This window comes from Dermacentor albipictus, chromosome 9 (assembly GCF_038994185.2).
Source record: "Dermacentor albipictus isolate Rhodes 1998 colony chromosome 9, USDA_Dalb.pri_finalv2, whole genome shotgun sequence".
Classification (NCBI taxonomy): Eukaryota; Metazoa; Arthropoda; class Arachnida; order Ixodida; family Ixodidae; genus Dermacentor; species Dermacentor albipictus.
In genome coordinates this window covers 35,758,062-35,785,473 of record NC_091829.1, presented here as the reverse complement: position 1 = coordinate 35,785,473, position 27,412 = coordinate 35,758,062, and the positions used below count along the sequence as shown (strand labels likewise).

The 27,412-nt window shown below is 44.0% G+C and overlaps 4 protein-coding genes across 6 annotated transcripts in view; 3 read left to right on the top strand and 1 right to left on the bottom strand.

The window, feature by feature from the left end:
- Orc1 (origin recognition complex subunit 1) overlaps positions 1–2,935 on the top strand; it is a 34,682-nt gene extending 31,747 nt beyond the window's left edge. Inside the window, exon 17 of the mRNA XM_065437895.2 lies at positions 466–2,935. Within this exon, the coding sequence (XP_065293967.1) occupies positions 466–623 (158 nt within the window). The 3' untranslated portion in view covers positions 624–2,935. The remainder of the gene's footprint in view (positions 1–465) is intronic.
- A 3,740-nt stretch (positions 2,936–6,675) lies between these two features.
- On the bottom strand, positions 6,676–12,638 carry LOC135906489 (uncharacterized). The gene is made up of 2 exons (XM_065437896.2): positions 11,255–12,638; positions 6,676–10,673 (listed from the first exon to the last, which is right to left on the bottom strand). Exons 1-2 carry the CDS (start codon positions 11,966–11,968, stop codon positions 9,942–9,944), a joined length of 1,446 nt encoding a protein of 481 aa, XP_065293968.1. The 5' UTR covers positions 11,969–12,638; the 3' UTR covers positions 6,676–9,941.
- A 4,327-nt stretch (positions 12,639–16,965) lies between these two features.
- The window catches only part of Gen (XPG-like endonuclease), a 31,590-nt gene continuing 21,143 nt past the window's right edge, over positions 16,966–27,412 (top strand). Inside the window, exons 1-4 of one of the 2 annotated variants that reach the window (XM_065437897.1) lie at positions 16,966–17,426; positions 22,272–22,464; positions 25,018–25,107; positions 26,638–26,724. In XM_065437897.1, the coding sequence (XP_065293969.1) occupies positions 17,275–17,426; positions 22,272–22,464; positions 25,018–25,107; positions 26,638–26,724 (522 nt within the window). In that variant the 5' untranslated portion in view covers positions 16,966–17,274. Of the gene's footprint in view, positions 17,427–20,689; positions 20,762–22,271; positions 22,465–25,017; positions 25,108–26,637; positions 26,725–27,412 lie in introns of those variants that run through there. The other variant, XM_065437898.2, reaches the window with a different exon arrangement.
- LOC135906491 (RING finger protein 37) lies at positions 17,500–20,675 on the top strand. 2 transcript variants are annotated; one of them, XR_011508277.1, is made up of 2 exons: positions 17,500–19,516; positions 20,660–20,675. XR_011508277.1 is itself a non-coding variant. In XM_070524836.1 (1 exon), the coding sequence occupies exon 1, from the start codon at positions 17,525–17,527 to the stop codon at positions 19,457–19,459; it is 1,935 nt and encodes a 644-aa protein (XP_070380937.1). In that variant the 5' UTR covers positions 17,500–17,524; the 3' UTR covers positions 19,460–19,810. The 2 variants fall into 2 exon arrangements, 1 of the variants encoding a protein (XP_070380937.1); XM_070524836.1 differs by lacking the exon at positions 20,660–20,675 and having other exon boundaries at positions 17,500–19,810.

Genomic DNA, 27,412 nt, shown 5'->3' with positions numbered 1-27,412 from the left:
AGCCCAGTGAACATGCACTGTCACGGGTCTTTGTGGAAGCAAACTGCCATTCCTCGCGAGGCACAGCAGGCACGGAGTGCAGAACCAAGGAGGAGTTAGTACGGCAAATGCAATGCGTTGTTGACGTCGTCGAACTAGCCAAGCCACCATATGCATGCGCCGCCACATTCAAATGGAGCCGTCGGCATAGTTGATGTGTGCAGCTATAGTGCGCAGCAGTCCATGCGGTCTGGAGTGGCGTAGTTCGATATATCCATTTTACGTCCGACCACTTTTGAAATCGAAAATTAAAAATGCATGTGATTTTCCAGGCGATATAGAAATTGTTCGATATACACAATAATTTGATATATCCATGTTCGATATATTAAGGTTTGACTGTACTTTGAAACTGATAGTTGTATGATGCTGTTTGCTAATGCATTTTTGTTACAGCTCACTATTTCTCCTTTCTGTTATGTACAGGAGTAAAGCCGCCAACCTTTTCTGAGGTTTCAAGCATCAGCTCACGTCTGTCAAGCTGCCGACTGCTACTGTCAGAGCTTGGAACAAACGATCTCTTCCACAAGATCCAGTTGAATGTCAGCGTTGATGACGTCAACTATGCACTCAAGGAGACGTAGCTCGACATTTCCATTTAATTTTTATTTGTCTGTAATTGTCACCTTGTCGAGAACGGTGTCATGCGGTAGTCTTCAGTTGTTGCAGTGGGACCTTTGTCATTTAGCTCCCAGGGAATCTCTGAAGCAGTCTTGTTCTGCATGCAGGTTCACTTGACTGAAATATCTGCGAGATGAGTGTGTGTACATTTCCTGTATTCCGTAATCTATGACATATTGTACATAGCACCGCACTGCTTGATGTGATAAAACATAGGGCATCATAGGGCAAGCCCACTCTTAATGTGTTACGCAGAACGCTAGCTCAATGGCAGATTAGTTTGAGTGAATAGTCAAAACATGTGGACTGCTTTGTGCAGATGACTGGGTCATATGAAATGCCACTGACTTTTTAAACACGGCTATACTGTTTTTTGTAGTTGAATAACATAGGGCCATGGAACTGAGGAAGATTCCTAAATGACATCAACTTTATTCAAGTGAAGGCAGTTTAACGATGACGGACTGAGTGTATAGCTTAGTACAGTGGAATCTTGATAAACGGAAACCAGTTAAACGGAACTGCTGCTTAAACAGAACACCATCCTCATGGTTGGTTGGTTTTGTAGTCGTGTAATGCTCTCTGCGATGTCTCTTAGTAAATGAAACTCCCAAAAAACAGAACCAATTTCCCTGGTCCCTTGAAGTTCCGTTTAAAGAGAATCCACTGTATAGTTAGCACTAATCATGCCAAGTCAAACTGATGAAACTCAACCTTTGTTGCTGTTACTCTTTTCCTATTGACAATTCACTGTTTTGAGCTGTGTTTGACAATGCAAATACTTTTGCGCTGGTGTGGTTGCATTAGCCTTAAGTTATACTTCTATTGCACTGTGAATTTTAAATTTTTTTCTTGGAGAAAATGGTAGCCATTTTAAAAGGAAGCTTTATCTTAAGATCAACTCTGCTTGGCAATTTGAATGCAATTTTGCCGAATTTCGGGACTGAAGCCTTTTTCTGTATATTCTATGCCAAGAGTCGCAATATTTTGAATATTTAGAAACTGCGTATTTACGCTCTGCAACCAATGTAAGATTAGATTAAGAAGTTTCATAAATTATACCCGTTAGAATATTTCAGGTAGGCAAAATTTCTCAAATTAAATTTTCCAGGAAACTGGTATCTTAATGAAGTGGCTTAAAGTCTCACATTTAAGGGGGGGGGGGGGGGGAATTGGCATGTCATTAAGCCAGGTATAAAATGTTGTTCGACTTATGGATGCAAATGTGAGAGTATTTGTTGTTTCTCAATCATTTTGGATAATGGAACCCATATTTGGGTTTGAAACAAAACACCTTTTTAAAAGGACAGATGCAAACAAGTCCTGCAAAATTGTGTAACCGTCCTTGACAAGGCAGTTAGTGTTGTAAAAGTAGTTGTTTTGCAAGCGAAGATGTTTATGCTATTGTTGTTTAGCAGCCTTTTACATTTTGCTGTCATTGACATTCAATCACTGTTGAGCTTGCAGTTATTTGTGACTTCTTGTTTTTTAGTCTTAAGATATTTCTTTAGTCTGTTTGTAGAAGTGCCTGCCATTTTTTGGCAAAAACTGTTTGATGGAAGACACTTCATAGAAATGCTTTTGGACACTTTTTGATGTAACCTGTTTGAAGGAGACATTTTTAGAAACGTTTTGAAATGTTCTTTTTTTCCTCTTTATAACAAAACCCTTTTGCTGAATACATTTTTAGAAAAGTTCTTGCAGTGTTTTTATGGTTTTGGTGAGGCCCATTGTTCTAGTTTTAATGGCATTCCACTAAGATGTTCACTATAGTTTTACTGCTGCTCTTTTAACTTTGTATACAGGACATGTTTTCAAGGCAGCAGAATCAGTCGGTCTGTGAACTTTTTTTAGTGTAGCATACGTGTGTGTGTGTGTGTTTGTGTGTGTGTGTGAGAGAGAGAGACAACATTGAAGCTGAAAAGAAGCTCATTTGCTGTTTGCTGTTTTGAAGCTGTTTTTATTTTGCTGTGCTGTGATCATTTTGCATGCGTTATTCAATGCTAATGCCGTCATGTTTTGTTACAACCCAAATGAACATAGAATGACTGCAATTCTCATGTAAAGGCGAGCTATTCACTGCCATGTGCCGTTTTTGAGACTCCTGAAGTTGTCGCATTTAATATCTAGAGCACTTCTAGTCCAAACTTGTAACTCTAAGCAAGATTTGTGATGCTGCTGTGAATTTCCAAAGCTCAGCATTGCTACCAAGACGGTGCTTGACTTGGGTGTTATTCCTGAATAAATCAGTGCAAACAGAATGTGCAAAAAAATATTTTTTTCTTTCACATGTAAAACCAGTTTGTGCCAAAAGCTAAGGCATATTATTCAAGAATGGAAGTATTGCTTTATCATTTGTGACAGATTCTTGTTCAGTCACAGCTTCGTGGTCTGTTGAACCAAAATTGAGATAGCTTTCCCTGTAGCACTTTGCAGCACTCTTTATCACGACAACTAATGTTTGTCATCGATGTGCTCAGGTATTTACATCTCCTGGCATCATCATCTCCTGCTGAATTGTCTACTCATTTCTAAAACAAACTTAGTGAAAGTTTGACAGCACTTATCTCAAGACTGGTTCTAGTCTTAAAATTCACACCAGGTGGATGTGCCTTCACTTTAACTTCTATATGCGCCCTAAATTAAGTTTTAATGTTACTCCAATTTTATTTAGTCAATTATGCATTTTCGTTTCTTCTGCAAGTACTATGCACCACTTTGAGCAATCCAGGCCAAAGATTGGAATTGTGTTATCTGCTACGGGCAATTTCTAAAAATTCTTCATAGCTCATTTTGGCATATGCAGAATGTTCAAGACTCTCCAACTCCGAATTTCCAGTTATTCAAGGAGACATTGGCACGAGTTCTACGAGCATTCTGCTTCGTAAAGTGCGCTGTTCAGTTAATGACTACTCGTGCAGGAATTTTATTATTTCGCTGTTGTAAAAGGACTGCACCACCTCCAAAAAAAAAAAAGAAAAAAATACAGCAAGGCAAAACTTGGGTTATTAAAAATACTAGTCCTTTTTTGATTGAGAAAAAGCCAGATGGAATTTCTCCCTACAACACCGCAACATTTCTTTTTAATGCCTTCACCAACAGCACAATGACACAAAGGACATTTTGTACAGCACATGAATGTATTTTGTAACAGTGTTATCGAGACAGACATTGGCAATGTTTAAATGGTAAAAATAGAGTTAGTATTAGCAAAAACGTTTGTTTTTATTACTGCATGGAATATTGTACACAAAAAGCAACATGCATTGGATGGACATCAGGTCATTAGCAGTCAGTCTATTGATTTACAAGACGCCTAAGCACATCAAGACAGTCAAGAGAAAGATCTAGTAATAAAGCCTCCCATTCAAGCACTTGCAATATGCAAGGATGCCTACATCAGGCAACTGTTAAAGTGATTCGAATGAAGTTTATTTGTACTGAAGGAGAACAGTCAGTTCTACTGAATGCTGGAAGCAGATTTTCGCATCTAAACTCGAAGTTTTTATTTTTATCCAGAAGAGCAATGCAAATCAGGAGACATGAGAATTCGCAGCTTTGTAACTCTTGATAAAACCATAACCATTGCAGTTCTGTAAACAAAAGATTTTAGGCATCTAAAACAGGCCATATAGGCGTGCAATACACTACTTTGGCAAACAATTTGTAAATAGCTCTTATGCAGACGTCGCAAACTAGTAAAAAAAAAATAAAGTGTCATTTAAAATTTTCCTATAGTACTTCTTGTCATGCAGAGTTCGGACTAAGATGCGACTCCAATATAACAATAAGGATCTGCTCCCAGTAGTCGCTAGGATTTCACTTCCTCTTATGCAACAGGGCAGTTTCCTTCAGATCGTTTTGTCAGTTGCCTAACAAACGCATGTCAAGGAGTTTCACATTTATTTGAACTAGGACGGAGCTAAAGGTTTCTCGAAATAGACCATTGCACCATAAAATTGCACAGTTTTGAGCTACGTAGCTTCAAGCATTACACGAGTAAAGTTAGCTCCAAATTTTCTGTTTAGCAGATACTCCCGACATGGCGCAAAGTGGGAGGTTTGACACTTCAAACAAGCCACTTCAAGCGTGCATCCGGTCTGTGTGCAAGTTGATTCGTACTGTCAGGAAGTGCAACTAGAGAAATGACTCAATCGCATGCAAGAGTATCAATACACTTTTAAAAAATGGCAGAAAAAGGAGCCAGGGATATAAAACTACATGTGCTTGCAATTAACCCCCTCCTCCACAAGCTTTTGTTCCTTCATCAGTGGAAGATGCTTTAACTGAATGTCACGCACAGTGCTGCTTCAGAAGAAGTTTAAGCCTAGTACTAATAACAACTGTAAATTGTCAAAGATCTAAAGATATATGACATTTGCAGTTTCATGCAAATAGTAATATTGTAGTAATAGTAACACAAGCCCATTTAGCCTAACTAAATTCCTGTTCTCACACAGCATTGGGCCGTGAGAGAGACTATCAGGTGGCACAGGAGCTGTTAAAAATTGAACCCTGTAACGAGAAGCATGATAAAATTCATATGCACCTGTAGAAAGCTATGCAAAACCGTCTACACAGGGAATTTCATTATGCAACAGCATTTTATTTGCTTTTGATACGTATGACTATTAAATTAACCTTTTGCAGACTAAACATTGTCGAGCACTTATGCTGGTTAGTTTCCCAGATGTAAAAGTTCCCTGCACTGATTAATAATTAAACCATTACACAGTTCACCAAAGCCTGGAGAAAATACAGTGCATAACAGCAGCAGCACAATCGTGAAACCAGATATTACTTCTTACCGTTTGAAATGAAAAGAAGAATGCACCTAATAATTTAACACAGTGAGATCTCATCAAGGATCATGTACTTCTGGAACCAAGTATTCTCGCTACATGCCTGGTCGCAAAAAGAACACCCACATGGTCCTAAAACTTCATGTGTTTGTTTTCTAGCTCCATAACCAATAAATGTTCTTTAAAGAACTAGAGAGGGGGGGCATACAGTGCAAGGTTAAGGCGCGTGGTTAATGTATATTAAATGAGTAGTCAGCATCACAGCCCATGAAGTGGGAAAAGGGGTTGGTCCCGCATTTGGCGACAGGCTGCCACTTGTGACAGCTTACGCATGGAAGACAACACATTTTGGAAACCTCCTTTCACCACGATTTCACATGCCCTATTACTGGAGGATCTTATTAGCTGCCAAAATGTAGCGTTCATGACTTAATGACATCGTGACATGACATGCATTAAATGTGAGCAGTGTGATATAGACAGTGGAACAGCATACTCAGCTGGGCTTTTCAACTTCACAGAAAACATAAAAGTGCATATCAGTGCACCAATTTCTGCCACTACTATTTACATGTTCAAGTGTTGTGACCTCGCTTAGTTAAAATGATATGTGACCACTTCCTAGTGTTCCAAGCTGGACACAGGATACAACAGTGTTCTGAACTATGCAAGTATCTGCAAAAAGAACCATTAATCACCAGCGTGTCGATACAGCAAAGTAACATGTGCAGAAGGAAGGCAACACATCAATACTCAAGCAACGTGAGTAGGAATTGAAACACCACTTAGTGATGTGTTCTAAGAAGAGCTTGCGTTCAAGAACGCACCATGTAAAAGGCAAAAACATTTGACAACTTGAAACAGCAATCATGCGGGCCGTTCTTTGTTGGTTTCACAGTGTACAGCCAATGTCAAAAGTTTCAAAGCCACATAAAGATTTGTCACTATAGCCAGTTATGGTTCTCCTGTATTGTGCCAGAGATTATATGAAGATTAGGAGAGCAAACAGCGTTGTCTGGCGTTAATGCAAGAAATGTTCTATAGTGCGTCAGTACATTGCCCAATCATATGATTCTGGAATGCAAGGTTAAACCATGAATTCAACCCCCAAAAGCAACACAGACGCCATCAGACACACGACAGCGGGGGGGGGGGGGGGGGGGGGGGGGGGGGCTCCAGATTAATTTTAGGCACCCGTGGTTCTTTTAACATGCACCAAAAGACCCGTACGTAAGCGCTCTTGCATTTCACCACATTAAAAATGCAGCTGTAGAAATTTTCAACAAGGACTGTAGCAGCTTACAAGCTACAAATACATGAACGCGCTTGCTGCTTCTGATCCTCAAATACCCGTAAATGGAATTGACATCACTTTTGTCAGGTAAGAATAAAAAAAAATGGCATTTCAATGCCAAAATGCTGGAATGCAAATTCTTTGTAAACACACACAACAGATAATTATAAGAGGCACCACTAAGCAAATTCTATAAAACATGTGAGTAGTAATGACGTACTGTGACACTGCATGTCTACATGCATCACAAACAAAAAAAGCATAAAAATACAAGAAAATGTAGAAGTGCTTCCCCTGCCAAACTAAGGAATGCCTTTTTTTCTTCTAGTCTCAGTGGACAGTCCTTGTGTGACCTTTACAAAGCACGAGATTCTCAAAAGCCATATGATGGCCGTCTTGTGATGTGGAGTTGTAGAAACTGTGACCAGCCGTACCCTGTTGTATACACAACATTAAAAGAGCTTGAAACGATGCGCAAAGAGGGTGCTTTACATTGGGCAATCCTGTCCAAACTGACATGAAAAGATATGACATGAAACTAACATGAAAAGACATTCAAGCATTCACAGTACCGATTTGAGCACTTAAAAATATGACAAAAGTGACGATAAACTACAATGTATATGGAAATTTTGTGCTGGTTAGGCAGTTTTTGCCAGCTGTACTGTTTACGAAGTAATGGCAAGGTACAATATCAAGTTTGTCCATGTTAAGCCCTCTTCTACAAGTGTAGTCCGAGCTGCTCATATCCTTTCCAAGTATATAGCCACGAAATTCAGTATTTCTATGTTTAGCAATATTGGGCCTCTTCATATTTTTTCTGACAACTGAGCACCTGCTTTGTTCCTTAATGTCATCCACTATGAATTAACAAATTTGTTTTCAAGGTGCATAAAGAGTGCAACAACATGTGGACAGTTGACCAAACATCAAAACCCCACTTTCACCACTCTCACTTCCCTCCCCACATAAATGCAACAAACCTTATGCAGAGTAGTGCGTGCACGGCAAAACCACTGGCGGTACTCTCCCGTGGTCACTTTTGCGAGGTCTCGCGTTAATCAGCATGGGACACGTCACACACCTGGCAGTGTTGCTGGAACTGTGCAACGATAGCAAGCTTGTCACTGCACCAGGAACACCGTTGTCCGTATACAATGGCGGCATCCAATGTTGTCATTTGAGATATTGCAACAGTGACTGTATCCCCAGTGCAATGATCGTGCAAGAATACTGCCCCATATCTACATTCGCCTTGTATTTGAACAGCTGAACCCAAGGCAACTCTACTTTGTAAGAACGAAGCTCGACAATCACAGCAGCATTTTCTGCACCCTCCTCCCTCCACATAGACAAATAATATTGCTGCACTTCTGCAACAGTGAGTACAAAGAGAGCATACCTCAGTGCACAGCTCTCCAGAAGAACACTTGCACAACAGGTGTCAGCTTGTCTGCCCATCTCAACAACACAGTTTCACAGCAAGACCACCAGAGGAAAATCTGGTGCTGGGGCACGCATTATGTCCACCAGTATGGTGGCTAAACCAGCATAGGAATGACGTCAGTCCATGGATTTGTCTAAACTTCTGCCCTTTGGCTCCGAACGGCCTTGTCGCTTTCTGTATTACCGTTGCTGGAGCCACTTGCTTGTCGCAGGTTCATTGAATGGCAATGATCAACCTCACTTAGCTTACAATTTCTACCATTTGGATGCAAAAAAAAAACACAAAAAAACTTCAGCATATCAGAAAGATTTATCCACGATGAGTATTACTAACCAAATATCATATAGACTTAGTGATATACTCCAAAGTGTTCAGATTTAAGAGCCAGAAATTTCATGACAAAATTATTCAGCTGTTAATGTGAAACACTTGCTCTAAAGACTGTTCTAAAAACATAGCAAGCCTATCCTCCCACACAGCCAAACTGTAAGAACACTAAAAGAAGTCGCAGTGCATTTTCCCAACGATGTTATGTGAAATTATAGAAAAATCCATGCACCACCCATAATTTTCACAGTGATAGACAGCTGCACTCCCAGATTTTCCTCAAGTAATCTTAGAATGACAATCAATGCCTTCAACGAGCCAAGGTGATGACTGTTCATGACCTGAATGTGAACAGAAAAAATAAAGGCATGGCATGGAAGGCAGTGGCAATAAATGCTACATTGGCATACTAACCAGACAAGAATCAGCTGTGAAGAAAAAAAAAAGAATTCTGTGCCCGTGCCTGCATGGTAAAAGCCAGAGTGCAGTTGAGATACTGGCCACTGAGAATAGGCTGTGGTATGGACATGGGTGAATGTGACGATGCACTTGTGGCTAATCAGTTCATCACAGAGTGGTTGCGAGAGGCCAGTATGAACCGATTGCTCACAAAGTGTGGGAAGATTGTGACAACACGAGGCTGAGTTTTGAGCAGGCCATGTGTACGAATGGTGGGCACGTGAACAAACAATGAGCTGAACTATAAGTCGAAGTCCTAAGCTGGACCTTGACTGAAGTACCATGGCAGTATTGTTTGGATTGTTCAGCAGTGGGATATGAAATAATCTAACCACGAAAAAAGCTTTGGTCGGCCAGCAACCGTATGTATGCCTTGTGCAAGATAGTGTGAAAAAAGTGAACTCGCTGAACTATGCTTACAAATGATCATTTAGACAGTTTTGCATTAGGATAGCAGGTGCCATCACTTGGATCTAGCTTTGCTGGAAGACATCTTAAAGAGCCAGTTGCTACAGCAGGTCTGGGGACGTATTCTGAGACTATCACTTTGGCAATATTATCGCCCTTGCGTGACGCAGTGCTCAACCAGCCAATCAGCGTGTGCCTGATGGCCAATGTGATAGTATTGCCAAAAGCTATAGCCCCAAAATATGTCCCCTTGACTGTGATATTATACCAGCCAAAGGTTGTTTCGTCCTTGTTGTACAGTCACTCGTACCTCCTCTGCACCACTTTGAAAAAGCACACATCGTAACACTCAAGCTTCAAAAGAACCGTTTTGGGCAAATCCATCTGGACTTCAGGGCCTCGCCAAATACTGAGTCTGATAGAGGTAGCTGGCCAAAGGCAGATTTGCCATGTCGAGGTTGAGATGGTTAGCACTCAAGCAAAGTGATGATTGATCCTTCCCTTATTGTGGAAGGAAAACACTTGACAACTGCAAACTCTAACCTCACTTAACTACGGTTGCAAATAGAGCCGTCCTAATGGCTTCTGCCTCAAGGCACCGTGACATGTCGCGAGCTGGATCCGCACCAGGATGCGGCTGTGGCAGTGCATGCCTCGAAGCCTCGGCAAGCCACGCGTCACCAATGCCATCACCCCACTCCTCGCACATGTTGTGCAGTGTGCTGCACGCAGCCACAATGCTCGGCATCAGGTCAACACCGCTGCCATTGTGACGCAGCAGATACGGGAAGCGCGCCTCGAGGTGCCTGAATGCCACCTCGCCGACCGAGAGGACCTCGCAGAGCGCACGGTTGAAACGGAGTTGCCGTTCGTCCGGGTTGAGGAACGGCGTGATGATCCAGTTGCGGAGAGGGTAGCCTGCACCCGCAGCAAGAACCCTGTGTGTACGTCCCACTTGGGGATTGTCCTCATCGTGGCCGACGAAGAGTGTGCCTTCCTCGCCCTTCTTCCAGAGGCTGGAGCTGCGCAAGACCTGGGATACCTGCGTGCTGCCAGGCCAGCCGATGTTGAGATCCCAAAAACGCCGGTCAGCGCCGACAACGGCTTGCACAACGATGGAGTTCCAGCCTTCTGGGTTGGTGTACTCGCCAGAGTCGTCATCTGGTGGTGGCTGGATGGGGACGTGTGCAAAGCAGAGGGCGCCAGCGCACTGTGGAAGGCCAGCCTTTTCACGAAACTGGTCAGTGATGTCATCAAGGTCTTCGTCAAAGGGTACCTGAGCATGAAATGCAATACCATCTGTTTTAACAGCAATCATTAAAACTGGGCTAGCTATTAGTGAGCTGTTACTTCAGTTTGTTCGTTGCAGAAAAAGATAACATGAATGAAAACAAAGCCTTGACCTGGCAGATTACGCAAGATGTCATTCAATATCTAGTTTCTGTTTTAACCACAGCCATTGCTACCCGGCTGTTCCTAACCTGCAGACTGAGTAAGAATAACGGCAATAGAGGGCTTCATCTCTCTGTTAGTTGCCAGACATCAGACAATAATGAAGCCAAGGAGAGCATAAGGGAAATCGGGTTACTCATAGCCTTAGTTTTCATTTGGACAAAGCTGATTATTTTTCTATAATTCAAACAATATAAACACTGCAAACGAGGAAACAGCATTTTTCTCATTCTGTTGTAGGAGTTGGAGCTACAGTCACTGAGAAGTTAGTGAGTGTTGCACTGATTTATGTCTCTTGTCAATTACGCACGGGCACTAGTCGCGTCAACCATGACGTGCAGCACTCGTCTTAGCCAAGTTGGATAGCCAACTGGAGTGGCTAACCAGTTGTGGCCTTTTGATTACCTGCACAAATCGGGGCATCAGCACCTTCACGACTGCCGAACAGAACTCCCGCACGATGGCGCCGACCGTGTCGCCTGTCACTCCGAAGGCCCTCAGCAATGCCGGGTCATCCCAGACCTTGCCGAGACGCCAGAGCGCTATGGCGACGCGCTGTTCGTACGGCGGGTGGCCACCGTTGGCTGCCTGGTCCATCGTCATGAAGGGCTTGAGTTCAGTGAGCAGGAAATGGTAGAGATCCTTCCCGACCCTGAACGTGTTCAGCCAGACGTCGTCGCCAATGAGCCCCGGGGTCAGGAGGCGGTCGTTGGCGTCCTGTGACGCGTCGTCCAGCTCAGTGTCGCCCTCGTAAAGGCCGTCGACGAAGTCTGCCGAGGACGAGACGTGGTTGGAGTTTGGCACTCGGTTCGGGCACAGGTCCCGGCCAAGGCCGGCCGAGAAGGCAGTCTTCAGGATGCTCATGAGAAAGTGGATCCTGGACTGTCGTCTCTGGACGCGGCGCAAAAGCATCGTGTTCTGCACCGCGTACGTGCGACGGTCCAGGATCATCCGTCTTCGGCGCTTACGGAGAGCGTGCAAGAGGAGCATCTGACAGCCGATCACGGCGCGCAAGTCCTTTGTGTCTGATATGAGCAGCGGCCGCGGAGTGCTGCTTCCGCTGCTCGACGACCCCAGGCTCGGAGGCGAGCGGGTCCGTTCCGCGGTCGTCGACGACATAGCGTTTCTTGACGCACCGCTTGGTGTTCGCGCGCACACACGCTGTTCAAATGACGGTACGGATCGAGCGCGTCAGGTGCAAGTGACACTCTCGCTAGCGCTGCGCGCAGGACGTCAGGACTCGCAGTCTCTCGGCAGGCGCACTGCTGTCCCCGAGGTCCGAACCATGGCGACGACGAGAGGTCGGCTCGTTGACGAGAGAGAGGGAGAGAGAGGAAAGGATAAGAAGACACAGAAAACTGCAACGTGAGAGCTGCAATGGCTAAACCTGCTTCCGCCGCCGCTGTCACGGGCGAGAACGCAGCATTCCCGAATGGGACGGTCCCACGAGAATCGGCGTCTCCGTCGAGAAGTTCGTTCACAGCTGCCGCTCCGTCATTCGCGATACCTTCGTCGCATCGTCCGTCGCTTGTCAGCCAGCACGCAGCGCTTGCGAAAGGAGAAGAAAAAAACTTGTCGGGCCGAAGTTCGACGCGGCGTTTTTGTACGTTTGTTGTTTTGAACTGGACCCTCGGGCTAAGACTCCGCCTTCATTCCACAGGTGGCGCAACGCAGCGACGAGGAAAACTTTTTTCTTCCTTTCTTCCTTTTCTTCTTCCTTTGCATTTTGCTGCGCTTTTGTGATTTCGCGTTAACGTGTTGCGAAAGTTAAATGCTAGTACAGCTGCGCTAAATAAAAATCATACCTCAGCTATATGTAAACACTAACTTGAGACTTCTCTTTGCAAATCAAGCATAAACTCTGGGTTTTACGTGCCGCTGCGGCGCTGCGGTAGTTAAAAAAAAAAAGCGCGCGTAGTTTGTACGCGTTACGTCGTAATGTCAAGTTATTGCGCAATAACGCAGAGGTTTAGCTAATATTAAGTAATTTTAGGTAATAGGAACAAAATACGCAAGCTCGTAATAACAAATAAAAACAGTTCGGCAGCATGGTACGTTCCTGTAACACGTGAAGGCGAAAGCCTGCTTCAGGTGGGTCAAACTTCTCGCAAGACATATCGGGCCGCAATGTGAAGTAAACGTATGGCGCTGTATGTCGACGTCGACTACATGTGCGAGCACCTAATGCACCACCTAAAGGTTATTTCGTTCTTTCTTTCTTATTTTAAACAGAACAGCGCAACTTGCAACTTCAGTTGCAAGTCAGCGCTCGTCCGTCTCCCTCCTTGTCCCTGTCAAAATACGCGCTGTTCTGTTTAAAATGGCTTACCAACTCGCCCAAACGTCCGTTTTAACGAGTTTCTTTCCTTCTTTCGTTTCTTCATTTATATTCATCCATTGCATCTTTGCTTGCTTACACGCGTATGAGCCATTCCTGATGATGATATTTTTTGCACCACTGGACTATAAAAAAATAGACACCGCCTTTTTCGGGTATGAGCCATATGCATGGTAACGAGCCACCTAAGACTTTCGCCTTAAAAAGAGTCGCCCGTGCTAACTGGCAGCAATCGAATGTGCCTCAACGCTTGGGTTACGAAAGCTCGTACCGGTTTAGCAACCAAATGTAGCTCTAATTCAAGGCGAAAATAGATTTCTTGAACGGAACAGCTTCAAGGGCATGTATCAATAATTTTAAGCAAGCTGGCATTGCTTCGGCATTATGTTTGCATATTATAATTGTGGTCGACAGCTAGAATAAAGGATTTGACTTAATACTATACTACAGCCAGGCCACAGAGGTATAGAATCAGTCCATCGAGGCTCTTAGCGCTTGCTGAGGCATGTACAAGCAGGCATCTAGTGCGATGGAATTACTCATTCCAAGCTCATTCCAAGTCCAAGAGCTGTGGACTTGGAATGGGATAAGTGACTGCAATTCATTTGTGCGCATTGAATGAAGTGCGTGCTTGGAAGAAGTATTCAAGCTGTTAAACTGGGATGGTTTAGGAGTGAGTATCTATGGCGAATACCTCAGCAACCTTTGGTTTGCCGATGACATTGTTCTGTTCAGCAACACTGAGAATGAGTTACAAATGATTGAGGACCTTAACAGGGAGAGTGTAAGAGTGGGGCTGAAGATTAATATGCAGAAGACAAAGATAATGATAAATAACCGGGCAAGGAAACAAGAGTTCAAGATCGCAAGTCAGCCTCTAGAATCTGTGAAGGGGTACGTAGAGACAGGAAGAGAGCGGTTTCGATCAGAGAGCAAACAGATATAGACGATATTCTAATAAACATCAAGAGAAAAAAATGGCGCTTGGCAGGTCATGTAATGCGCAGATTAGATAACCGTTGGACCATTAGGGTGACAGAATGAGTACCAAGAGAACGGAAGCGCAGTAGAGGACGGCAGAGGACTGGGTGGTGCGACGAAATTAGGAAATTTGCGGGTGCTAGTTGGAATCGGTTGGCGCAGGACAAGGGTAATTGGTAATCGCAGGGAGAGCTCTTCGTCCTGCAGTGGACATAAGTAGGATGAATATGATGAATATGGAATAGCCAGCGCCTCATGAGAGCGACTACAGTATAGAATCACGTTTCAAACAGCAACCCCCTAGCCCTTCCTCTCAAGGGAGGCCCAGAGACCGCTTCCAGCAGAGGCTCAAGGTCACACGCGCAAATGCCTCTTGGAAAATCTCTTTGCGACGTGTGTGTACGACTTCACCGATTTCTTTTCGCTCCCGTCGCATATGCACTGCCTGCAACGTCTCCGATGATCGCACGTGACCTAGCTAGCTCAGGAAATTGTCCAATGCGCTGCAAAGAGAGAAAGAAGAAAGGTACAACCACAGATCTACGACACAAAACAATAATTAAATCACTGTTTTGAGTTATCTTACATTTCTTCTTTCTGCCATTTCGAACTATACAGGTATACGTACCCGATGCTTAACCCGGTTCTCGGCCAATCTCCCGGAGTACACTCTAGGCGCTATATACCCGGAGTGAGTTTGGGACACTAAATTTTAGGCTCTACATCTACATCCAAAAAACAGCATGCATTAAAAGCGAAATGCGATAGAATTAAAATAGACTTATTTATTCATATAACTTGTACCTGATGCTCTTCCCGCGGCATTGTCCGCGAAAGCTGGCGTTTCATCTAGCTTGCTGAAATAGTCTTCCTCTGTTACATAAATCCTCTGTTACAGAAAAAAAAAAGGGGGGGGGGGGGGGGTAGGGGGTCTAGAACTTTGCAACACTAACTGTGCGCGCACGTCTCGGCCGAGGCGAAACTTGCCCAATTTCGTTTACCTCGACAGACTAGTGATTTCATGCAAATTGTGATATATCAAGCAAACCTCGATGTATTTATGTTATATACATAGCCAAAGTGGGGGAAGCCCGCGCTGCACAGAAAAACATGCGGGGACCGATGGCGGGATCGAATCTATGTTTTCCAGCACAGAAGCACAAGGCTCCATATAGTCATTAGACCAAGGGCGCTTTTTTTTTTCTTCTTGTCGTTGTTGTTCATGATTTGGCCACAATCGCACGTACACACGTTTCTCTCGTGCAAAAGTTGCTCTTCAATACATATATTCTGTTGATTTAATTAAAACTTAATTTCACCACATTTTTGCCTCCTAATTAAGGATAATAGAAGCGTACAGCTGCAGAACATATGAAAAATGTTCAGTTGACTTTTGTCAAGCTTACAGAATGTGGGCGCCATGCGAAAACTCGCCATGGGAACATCAGATGTCAGAACATCAAATGCAGCCTATTCAGACACGTGTAAAATACGCCTGGTGCATCACATTGTGAAAAAGAATGGAAGAAGTGAACCCACTGCATATAACGACATGCACCGAGCAACAATACCCAACCATTTACTTTATTTTTTGTTACTGTTACATTTTGCACACTGTATTCAAGCTTGCTGCACAATCCCAATCAGAAGTGTTTCAACATGTATGCGACACATTTTAACTCTCATTACCTTCAACAATGCTTTTATAATGTTGATGCACAACACATTCTTGGCGTACACACAGCGCCTTAGAGGGTTAAATTAATGTTAATTAGTTAACATTATATATGATCAATTGGTTAATCGGTAGACCATATGACGCATTTCTGTCTCCTGCCGCTAATAATTAATTCGTTGTCTAAACAAACAAACAAATGAAAAAAAAACATATTCTTACACCGCTCACTTCTAACAGATGGCTTTCGTTCTCCACTGAAATGTGTGCACTAGATGCTTCACTTGGTGCTTTTTATATTTTGTGCGCCTTTTAATATGCTACTCAGCAGATCACAGTGCACTTGGCGACCGAAACATTCGTCATTGTTATGTGCAATGCAATAGCTTTTTCCCTGACATCATTAGTCGATGAACACTGTTTCTTCAAAATATGTTATCATGACCATGTTGTTCTACGTCACATCTTGGCTCTCTGCGCACGCGCGAAAGTTGTCTTCTTCTTTTTTCTTTTCTTTTTTTTCTAAGCGTTTCTGAGGCTGTCATTAAACAGTTGGTAGTATGGCGCTTCAGGGTCTTCTTACTTCTGTCCCCTTTCGCGAAATGTATTTCGCGCCACAATCAAGGTTACCTAGAAAAAACTGTTCACAAGTTCTTCGTGAACTCTACTCGTATGTTTCAAAGGTGCTGCTTGAGTACTTTGAAACAGTTAACGTCACCTTTGCTTGCCATATTGCACAATAGTGTCAAGAAGAGAGACAAAAAAGAATACTAAAAAGTGTTTCACATGGTGGAAGCCATTGTTTACAGATAGCTTTTAAAGTATCTATGAAGCATCCTAAAGAAATCATAAACGTTGGTGAAAGCGGCTAGTAGACGTGAGGTGAAGTGATAGTCATACGTGATAGTTCACTTTGCAGAGTTTCAAAATTTGCGCCAACTTCACAATACCGCACATAAAAGTAAAACAAAAAAGTGGTACGCATACGCTGTGGTTTATTTTCCTGGCATAAAAAAAAAACAAAGTTGTTTTGCTGGATGCTAGAAACAAACATGTGCTGAAAAAAAAAAACCCAGAGAAATAAGGAAATAAAGAAACGCGAGTGCTGCTGCGGTCGTTCGTTTGAACGTAATGGCGGCATTTGTCGTTATACCACAGCTTAGGGTGAGTTTAGTACAAATATGGCAGAATTACGTTTATGTAGTTAGCCGGGGTATTACTAGTCGTACAGTGTGTACAGTTTGCTGACATACTTACCGATGAGATGAGAGACTCGGGCGTCTATTGTTTGCGTGTACGTGCGCAGTTTTTGCGGTGAAACCAGCGTGGTTTTGTTTTCTTATCTTCGTGCGGTACTACCCTCCGAAAGTGCTGAAACAGTAGGGCGTTGTCGTGCTTCCTGTGTGCGACAGACTCTTACGACTTCGAGTCATGGGTGTCAAGGACCTGTGGCAAGTACTGTCGCCCGTCGCCTGCAAGGTTCAGCTCGACGAACTTCGGGGCAAACGACTGGCTGTCGATTTGAGCGGCTGGATCGTCGAGAGCGAGCAAATGCGTTCCAAGATGCTCCAGCCGGTAATTAGGTAAGCGCTCGTGCTCGGTTTCGTACTCGTAGCATGAGATTCACGTCTTCAGCCCGTACACCCTTACCCGTATTGAGTATTTCGGCCTGCCTCTGTGCATGTGGCAGTCTCTTGTTTGCTCGTACACTCTAATCGTCATCAACACCACGTTGTGTTCGATTGTTCAACCACGGAAGTTTGCTGACGCCGAATGTGTGATGGCCATTGACTTTTGCAGCAAAAATGTGGGCACGTTGATCGAGGCGGACCAAATATGCGCCGACGGCTACGACGTCGGCAACCTTATTAGTGCGGACAGGCGTCGTTGCGGTTTCATGGCCGAGTACTTTATAAAGCCCCCCGTCACCGTGTTGCTGACGCTGCCTTGCCCGACCGAGCTGAGTTGCGTAGTGGTCGGTCTAATTCGCGGTCCAGTCAAACTGACCGGCTTCGAGATCTGGGTGTCGCACACCGGTGTCGGCTCTACTTCGCCGCCACAGGACGACTTTGTTCTGGTCGGCAAGAAATACGAAGCCACGGGCGACGTCGTTCAACTGCGCAACAGGTGCTACGTTCCAAGAGGGCCATTCGCGGGCCTGATGCGAGATGGCAGAACGCCTTCGTTTGCATACGACTCGCATGGAACGGGTGAAACCCTCAAGACTGCCTATTGCAAATACGTGTGCCGGATAAAGCTGAAACTGACCCGCGCAATGGGCAGCGCCTCGATTGGACTAGGCTCCTTGCAAGTCTGGGGTCAGCCGATGGCTGCCCTTTGCAGCTTAGCTGCCCAAGACGAACTGATTCGCCAATTCCTTAGTAGTTCCGAAACCGTCCCTAACTTCAGTCGTGAACATTCGGCGACTGACCAACGCCGTTTGCACCAGGGGTCATCTTCTGCGTCGACTGTTGCTGAGCAGGCGAAGTCACTACCACCGAAGAGCCAGTGTGAACAAAAGCGCGATGTTACTACCGGCGAGTTTCAGATTCCGACAGACTTTCAGGACGCTTTGACTTTTGAACTGATGACGCAACCAGTTGTACTGCCAAGTGGCCAAGTAGTGGACCAGTCGACGTTAGATAAGCATGTCGACACAGAGGAAAAGTGGGGTAGACCTCCAACAGATCCATTCACTGGAATAACGTTGACGGGCATTAATTGTCCCAAAAGCCTTCCTGAACTCAAGAGCCGCATCGACCACTTTGTGGTTCGCAACTTGGAGCAACTGGGGAACATTCCAAGGACTTTGGGAGGAAGCCCGGCTGGGACATTGAGCAGTGCAAGGCCCTCTGGTCTGATTTCGTTATCGCATTCTGAACGTCCCTCATCATGTCAGGCTTTGAATGAGTCTACAGCATGTGTCAGTACAAAAGATGAAACTTGCTCATCTCAGAACTGCCGTAGACCAAACCATCTTAATGCATTTAACTCTCAAGGATCAAAAGCTGGTATAACCGGACTTGCAGGCAAATTGGGTACAGCGACTTCTTCCACTTCAAACTTGGTCAATGTGCATTCTAGTTTTGACAGTGTGGATCAAAGAGTGCTTCAGGGGCATCGGATATGCAGAGGTGCAATTTCAAAATTGTCTGTTTCACCCACCATGTTGCCAAAAGCCATGCCTGTACCCCAGTCGACCAAGCAACATGCCGCATTCATGTCAGATACATCATCAAGCAGCGACAAGCAGAAGTTGGGAGAAGGTGAGAAACGTAAGTTTGAGTCAGCAGCGAATGTTCCTGAGGCCAAGCAACCACGATGTGATCTCAAAACACACGAGGAGCGCCTTGCTGACAGCCTGTCAAGTTCTCTGGCTGAAACACTGCAGAGAATAAGGAACAGTGCTCAGCAAAAACGAAAAGTTCAAGAAACAGACGGTGACTTGTGTTGGGCATGTAAGGTGTCGCAGTCGACACATCGTGTACCATGTGGTCACCACTTTTGTCGTAGCTGCTTAATGAATACTGTTAGGAAGGGACAGTGTACCTGTGGCAAGTTGTTTCAGTCATCTGAAGTCGTTAGGGTGCACTGTTCTGAGCAGAATCGAGAATGAAACTGTATTTATATCTTGTTCCGGATTTCATGAAGTGCTCATCAATTACTGCTGCTGGTAATTTGTGTTTTTGTATTGAGAATATTGTGCAGCCATCATTACTCTGTCAACGTTGAAAAGGTTAAAACCTGGTGGTTGTCATGTCTTGTACTGTGTGTTGTAAACGAAGGCAGTCACTGCCTTTTTTGTTTACTTGTGTTGTGATGTGTTGTTCAATCTAACATATTTAATGATTCACTGAAATGCAACTAACGTCTCTGAGCCCTATTTAAGAGCAACGCTAAAGGCAAATATTATAGGGACCTTGCAGTGCTTTTTAAACATGGTAAATAAACTTTCCTAGTTGCTGGACGATAGTTCATCTCTACGGATGCAAACCGCTTCGTCCGGAAGAGCATATGCCCTTCGAATTCTTGTGCTTACTATTTTGCCCCCTTATGAGCACAATGGCTGTTGTTCATACTTGTTAAAGAGGCCTAAACACTTTTCTAGCTAATCATCAAATGACATCACTATTAAGTTACGTCGCCACACGAATCTCCTGCTGCAAAACTCTTTCGAATCCTTCAAGGACAAGCGAAGTTAAGCGTAGTTATCGGACCGATCAACAGCTTTCTCTCTCATTTCTACTGGCGCTCGGGAAGCTACACAGGGAAGATGGTAAGAAGGTGCAATGTCCCGCTGGCCCTGCAGCAAGGTTGAATGCCTCGGCGGCAAAATGGCTCATGGCAGCACCCTGTGGTGGCCGTGGTATCTACGCTATGCTTTTCATCTTGGAGGCCATGCGCAACAGATGCAGCAACACGCAACTGTTGTGTATAGATCAGCAGTGCAAAGATGAAATGTTTTTTCGGTGCTTTTGATATTTCAGACACATATTTTTCATTTATTTAGCTCAAATGAGCAATAATTGTATTACTCAGAGTGTTCTCGTGATCACAAAATCACCAACTTTCTGTTGTGGGTCCAGCTGCTTGTGATGATGCCGCGTGGTGACATTGCAGAAGCGAGAGAAGCGATTTTCCTCTGCTTTTGACGGGAGGTTGTAAATTCCCTGCTGCGTGCGGGGCAAAACTATTTTGCTCACATGTTCACAGAAGTCTCATTAAAGGATACGCAATTTTTCCTTACTATGTTCAAAAAGTGTTTCAGCGCCCCTTAATGTTGTTACAAATAAGGAGTTGTTTTTTTTTTTGGCAGGAGCAAAGATGGAAAAGATCTCCTAACTAATTGGACAGTGGTGCTATCTGGTGGTGGAGAAAAATACTGCTGTGCCCACACTGGCTTCCAAGAGTGAGCTGTGTTAGTATGACAGATTGACACCTGAAGCCATGCAGACAGTGAAGCTTAGCAGGGTGATTGGATGGAGCAATGTGGGCATTGCTCCTTGTTGGTGCTGTTCCACACTGATCATTCAGTAAGAATGGCAGTACGATTAAATTCAGGTGAAATTGGTTGATGGCAAAATGTAATGCAATGAATGCTTGGCAACATCTTGTATTTAACCTATCTTTAGACCTAGCAGGGCAGCACACGTTACTGCAAATGCTCCATTACTGAACACTGCTCTACATATCGCCGCACAGTGACTCAAGCTCTCACAGGGTTGGTAGTGGCCACTTCATAAGTATTAAGCCATTAGGTGCTAAGTTATTATGCTGTGACCATTGCCACTTGATAAGCACCCAAAGCTTTAGATGCAAAATTATTGTGCTGTAAAGTGGCCAGGCATGTTGAATTTTGTTATCGTCTGATCATTGCCCATTTAATGCGATGTGATATAAGGACAAGAGGATGGTGCACAGAAGCATCCATGTCCTTGTCTCGTCCTTTGTTAGCGAGTATATCGCACCAAAGTAACAATGCAGTACTAAATAGTATGATCCTTCCTATCAGTGTTTAACGTAACACAGTTTCACATTGTTTTGCTCAGTTTTTTGTATAGCTTGGCACATAATGGCTTGGATGCTTACTTTGAAAATCCTACAATTTGCTGGATGTCAGAAATAATGTTGCAAAAGTACCAGGCCAGAAATTTCACCAAAATGTCAACAGACGCACAGGAATACAATTGCCTGCATTCAATACTTCACTCGTAATTCCCCCACGCTTTCAGGCACTCAAACCTGTCAGAGCTAAGCTTACGTGAGGCCTTGGGGAATGAAACGCTGCTTCAATCATGGAATTGTGTAAAGTACATTAGTGCCAGGCATCTAAAAAATCTGGAACATGTTTGGCGTACTTGGCATATACCCGGGAGTGACAGACACTACCTCATTTCCTAGAAAGCATTGGCAAGCGGCCATTGACATAGGGTATATGTTGGGGCTCATGGCCAACTAAAGGAGAGAGAACTAGAGCCTTTGGGGAATTTTTTTGTACCCATTCTGGAAAATAAGCGTGGAATTGATGACAAAGTAAAGAAACAGGACACATACTTAAGTGGCATGTCGTGCCATCCTTCTGTGTCTTGTTATCCATTTTACAATTTCTTTTTCTAAAATGAGTCGATACCAACTAGCTTGGTTCATGCTGTTCCCAATACGTTGCATTCTACAGACCTAAACATGCATCTTTAGGAAGGCCATTGCATCATATACTTAATAGGTGTGTTCTTTTGCTCTTGTTCCCTCCTCCCCTGTGCGGAGTAGCCAACTTAAGTGCAGGGCCAACCCTGCTGCCTTCTCCGCTGTTAAATTGGTTCTGGTACCCAGTTCCAATGCTCGGTTCTGTGGTTATGGTACCCGATCCCTACATCGCTATGCCTCTGGCTTGTTCAACGGTGCCTGCTATGTTTCCTTGTTGCATGAAGGAACCTATTCTTTCGTTGCAACAAACTACTCGGCTATGGGATCAAGCTGGTATTTGTGCTCGAGGGTACAGCTCCAGAAGTGAAGGAGGAAACGCTGTCGCAGAGGAGCCAAGCACGCGGCGGTGAAGGTTCGAAGTTCAGCGGTGGAATGGTCGCAAGGCGTCGTCCTGCACTCCAAGCCATGTCAAGTCAGGCAAGTAACCAGAAGGTGCAGGACAGGAAAGAATCGGAATGAAAATTAAATTACAGGACTTAACACCCCAAGGCAACGAATGGGCTATTAGGGATATTGTATAGGGGGCTCGGGTTGAATTTTGAATGCGTGGGGTTCTCTAATGTGCACCTGAATGTAAGTACACAAGCATTTTTGCAATCCGTCCCCCGTAGAAATGTGGCCTCGGCGGCTAGTAATCGAGCCCAGGCCCATTTGCCCACTTGTATAAGGCCACTGTGGCGGGTGCAAGGCAGGAAAAGAGTAGAGAGAAAAAGACAATAAAAACAAAAACAAACCTCCCGTCCTCGTTCTATACATGTGCACTAGTGCTAGCTGTCATGATGACGCTTGTATACAGGGCTAGCATTAAGGATCTCCTTGATTTGCTCATCACATTGCACTAATGAGAAGATGACAATCAAAGCAAAACTTTATTTATCTTGCCGAACAACTCGGCAAGTTCTATGCACTTGTGCAAAGTATGGCTAAACCTCATGCGCCTTTGAAAGCATGCGAGTGTTCTCTGAAAGTAAATGTTACCTGCAAAAGCATGGTGTCACATGAGGACATTCTTTTGCACCAAACTTCGGTAAAAAAAGAAAAGTTTATTTTTGCATGTGGGCAGAAATAAATTATAATTTGAGCATAATGAGGCCAGTATTGAACAAGTATGTTGGATTAGTATGAATTAAATTAGGCATGGTTTTCATTTTACTGACAGTATATGTTCCAGCACCTTTTGCTGCAGTCTGGTTGCAGGGGACAGCCGGCATAGAAGGCAATGCCTGATTTGCGCACGAGGCTGAAACCTGCCCTTGTTTTTGTGCCCAAGTCAAAGTGCGGAGGGGCAGATTTTTCTACAGGAGAGTTGGTTAGCATGAGCAAGCGAGGTCTGAGGTTGCACCACTCTCTGTAGTAATTGTTGCTGCAATACCAGTTGGGTGCTTCCCTTCACATGGTCATTCTGTACGAAACGTGGATGAAATAGCGAGAGATCATTTTGTACTACTAGACCTGTATATAGCATGTGCATGTTGCCTCGGCACTTTCTGCTTGTGCTTCCAAGAAGATGTCGTGCCACCTATTGGCAACTTTTTCTACCAGTCTGTGGTGTTCCCTAAGTGTCAGCTGGCTTTTTGAGTTGGTGTGCAAGAAGAATATGGACGAAGAAAATAGGTGATGCCGTGTCATCTCCACTGTACACAGTCTAGATTATGACCTTTGCTAGAGAAAAAAAAGAAAGGTTCATGAGAAAGAAAGTTCATGCACATTCAGTTGATTGCTTATGTGCAAGAACTCGTGCAGTTGGCATCATCAGAGCAAAACAGCAATGCAGCAGGTAGAAGAAAAACTTGTGTAATGAAGAAAAGAGAAAGCAAGCAGAGGAAATACAGGGAGGTCAACCAAATGAGCATGCAGTTTGCTATCCTTCACTGTGGTAAGGGAAAAAGGAATAGAAAGGAACGAGCAAACGTAGCATGCACAAATCTAGGAATTGAGGGAACAAGATCCTGGGAAATTAGGGGTAGGGGCTACAGAAGTGTGAAAAGCAGGCATTCTATTTATTTATTTATTTATTTACTCTTTAAGGATATCAAGATATGTCCAGAGTGCCCCAACGAAACAGGTAGATGACCTAAGTTCTATGTGCTAAGTACCCAGTTCAAGTGCACCACCACTAGAAACCGATTGTTTTTTCTAACTTTAAAAGAGACACTAAACTCAGTCTGGCATTTCACATGTAAAACTTTCATAGTGAGCCATACTTAGTGCAATTGCCCTTCCTGGCCCAAATAGGCCTCAATTGCCACTGGCCCAAATAGGCCTCAAGCCACAATTCATTTATATTATTCTCTCTCTTTCTCTGTTCCCAAACCATGCCTGATACTGGACCTTCCTGCTGTTTAAATAACGAAATGAGGAGTTGCTAAGACTGGTGCCGTAGTTGGATGGCCCATTATGAGAATGTGGGGCCTGCTTTGTGCGACCACAGATGACGTTGCCGAGGGTTAGTTGGGACTATTAAATGCACACGCTGTATGTTCTAGTAAAATGGGTTACTAGCATAAGGCTGACATATTGCTTAGCCGTGATGAGAAATATAGTACTGAGGAAATAAGCTATCTTTTAGAAATGGCCTTGTTGGAAGGAACCAGCCCAAAGCAATAAGAAAAAAAATCATAATCATTTCCGTATTTCGTTACATATTCTATCTTGGACATCTTGAGCTGCTTCAGGTGCCCTGTAACTTGGTGTCTCAACGCTATATCTGCCATATCCGAAGTTATTGATTAAGGTTTCTTGTTGCAACTATGAGCAAACAAGAAAGGAAAGAAGCTGTATTTCTAAATGACTCTAGTCCAAATCATCACTGTTCTAGTCTTTCATTATGGTGTAGAGTCAAATTGTCTGGGCCTGTCGTTGTCCTTTATGTGGAGAGGCATCAACGAATGTAGTGGTGGCAGACTTTTTTTTTTTTTTGCACTGGCAATGACTTAGAGCTCTATGATATTTGCTTTTCTGCTATTTTAGTGCAGAGAGCTGCTTGACGTGCTGGGCCTCCCCTGTGTGCAGAGCACAGGTGAAGCAGAGGGCACGTGCGCTTTTCTTGACAAGAACGGGGTGAGTCATCATTAGTTCGTTTTCTTTTCTTCTTCTGCGCTTGACTTCAGAGGGATGCATCTGGCAGTAAGCTGCAGTCATAAGCATTTGCCAGGGTAAAAGCTTGCCAGTGATTTACCAAACACACATTCATGCTGAATTTAAAGAGATTGCAACATGGCAGCACAAGAAATTGGCAGACTTGGGTATGGCGAGTGGAATTACCAAACAGGTGCCGCAATGAAGTGAACATACTTCAGTGTTGTAGTCTCAATTCTTGCTTTCTTTATAACATTTAGTCATAACGTCTGCCATATTGCCTTCTCGCAGTGCATTGTGCACAAACCCAAGTGGTTCACTGTTAGAAGCTCTTGCGTTCATCAGTCAATAGATGCAGGAAAATGGTACTAGTTGAAGCTGGTCTTTGAATTGCATGAATTCCACTGTGCACACTACTAGATGTTACTGTGCATGCTGTTACTGTGAAAGGTGGTATAATTTTGCGCGCGGCATGTGTGGCTCACCTACAGGATGCTCGTCTCTCTTGTATATGAGAACATTGATATCAAAAGTCTTACAGGGTACCTGTAATGTCTGTGTGGTTGCTGGAAAAGGAAATGAAGCATATGCGTGTGAAGGTGCACGCAAAAGTATTTGGAATGCTGGAACTGTAGCAAGGCCGAGAAACTTTACATTCTAGGGATCCTGCGCCAAGTTACATGTTGCAGAGCAAGTCCTGATACTCAGTTGCAGGATGGACCCTTCAATTGCAGGTGGCACACCTACATAACAAGATATTTGAACTCTTACGCAGTTTTTTTATTCTAAGAGCTGGAGTGGATATGTGTACTTTCACCTGCATGCCAACGAAGGTTCTTTCCCATATCCCTTACCTAACTTGTACTGTTTCGAGCTGGCACCTAGTGTAACAGGATTGCAGACTGGGTGAGTTGGAAGGTATTCATGACGAACAGCGTGCATAAAGAAAAAAATTATGCAGTTCAAATGCACAAATTGGAACCTATGCGAAGCGCAGCTTTTGTTAAGCGGTTAATCAAGTGCCGTAAATTTGCCCATTTAATTCCTGAATTTTTGACATAAAGGAAATTGGCACTGTTGCGCTATGAAATGTGACACACGCGGCGGTCCCCTCAAAGAGCTAGTTGGCAGTGGCACGATAGAAGCATACGTGCAATCAGGGCTGAATGGTTAGAGCATCAGGCTTGCATGCTTGAGAACCAAGGTTCGATCCCGCCACCGGGCATGTAATTCAATTTCTTTTTTTAAGTGAGCTGTTTGATCGGGCAGCAGCAGCATCCAGCTGCCACAGTCAGTAAAGTTAGGGAACGTTCACAAAGAAAATTTTGCTTTAAAGAATGAGGGAAATACTGGATAAACATAGCCATGTCATCAGAGGCACATTTATGACAGCAGAGCAGCACTTGTCCTGTGTTTTGATGATCTTGTATTTGTCTCCTTGTGAGCTGCCCATCATGAACACATTGCATGGTGTCACCTTTGCTACTTAGCTGACCTTTTCTATCTTTGCAGATGGTGGACGGCTGCATCACACAAGACGGCGATGCGTTTCTCTATGGTGCCAAGACAGTCTACCGGAACCTTTCCATTGACGACAAGGTACCTGTGTGCTGTAGACTGAAATGGGAGCAGACAACATTTGTAGCTGTACCTGGTTATCAAGCACACTCGTGAGCTGGCCACAGCATTCTGTCGCATTGCACTAAATGCTAATGAGAGAGTACGAAGCGAAAACGTTCTGAGCTAGGTACAGCGCTATGCCAGAGGAGAGATGGGAGTCGATGCATAAAAGGCGGTGCCGATGTGGAGGAAACTCGCCGCGGCAATGCATACCTGCCAATTCTCCCGAATTTTTCGTAAGGCTTGCAAATTTTTTTGTACGAATGTTGAGTGAAGCTTTACAAAAAATAAATTCTATAGATGAAAATGTTTCAAAGGGGTTGGTAAACGGGGACATGCAAAGAGCAAAATAAGGCATGGAAAAAATAAATTGTAATGATAGGTGCACTGTCTTCTTGTGGAAGTGCAAGACTCCATATAAACCAGAGAGTGCTTGCTTCTAGCAAGTTTATTCTGAGAATTTCCTGAACCAGGTAGAATTGGCTGCGGTGCAGTCTTTGAAGATGTCACTGTAATCTAAAAACATTCTGTTGCTTGTCAGTCGGCACTGGTCCAAGTTTGCTGCCGCTTGTGTGCTGCGTCTAGTGATAAATAAGCATTAAGCAACTGTGTATATATCCCAAGAAGGACGCTACATGGTACTCCCCCACCCCCTTTTCAATTTCTG

Coding starts and splice junctions, on each gene's coding strand:
- LOC135906491 (XM_070524836.1), top strand. CDS start 17,525: ATGTGGCAGTCTCTTGTTTGCTCGTACACTCTAATCGTCATCAACACC.
- LOC135906489 (XM_065437896.2), bottom strand. CDS start 11,968: ATGTCGTCGACGACCGCGGAACGGACCCGCTCGCCTCCGAGCCTGGGG. Junction 10,674..11,254: donor TGATGCCCCGATTTGTGCAG/GTAATCAAAAGG, acceptor TTTCATGCTCAG/GTACCCTTTGACGAAGACCT.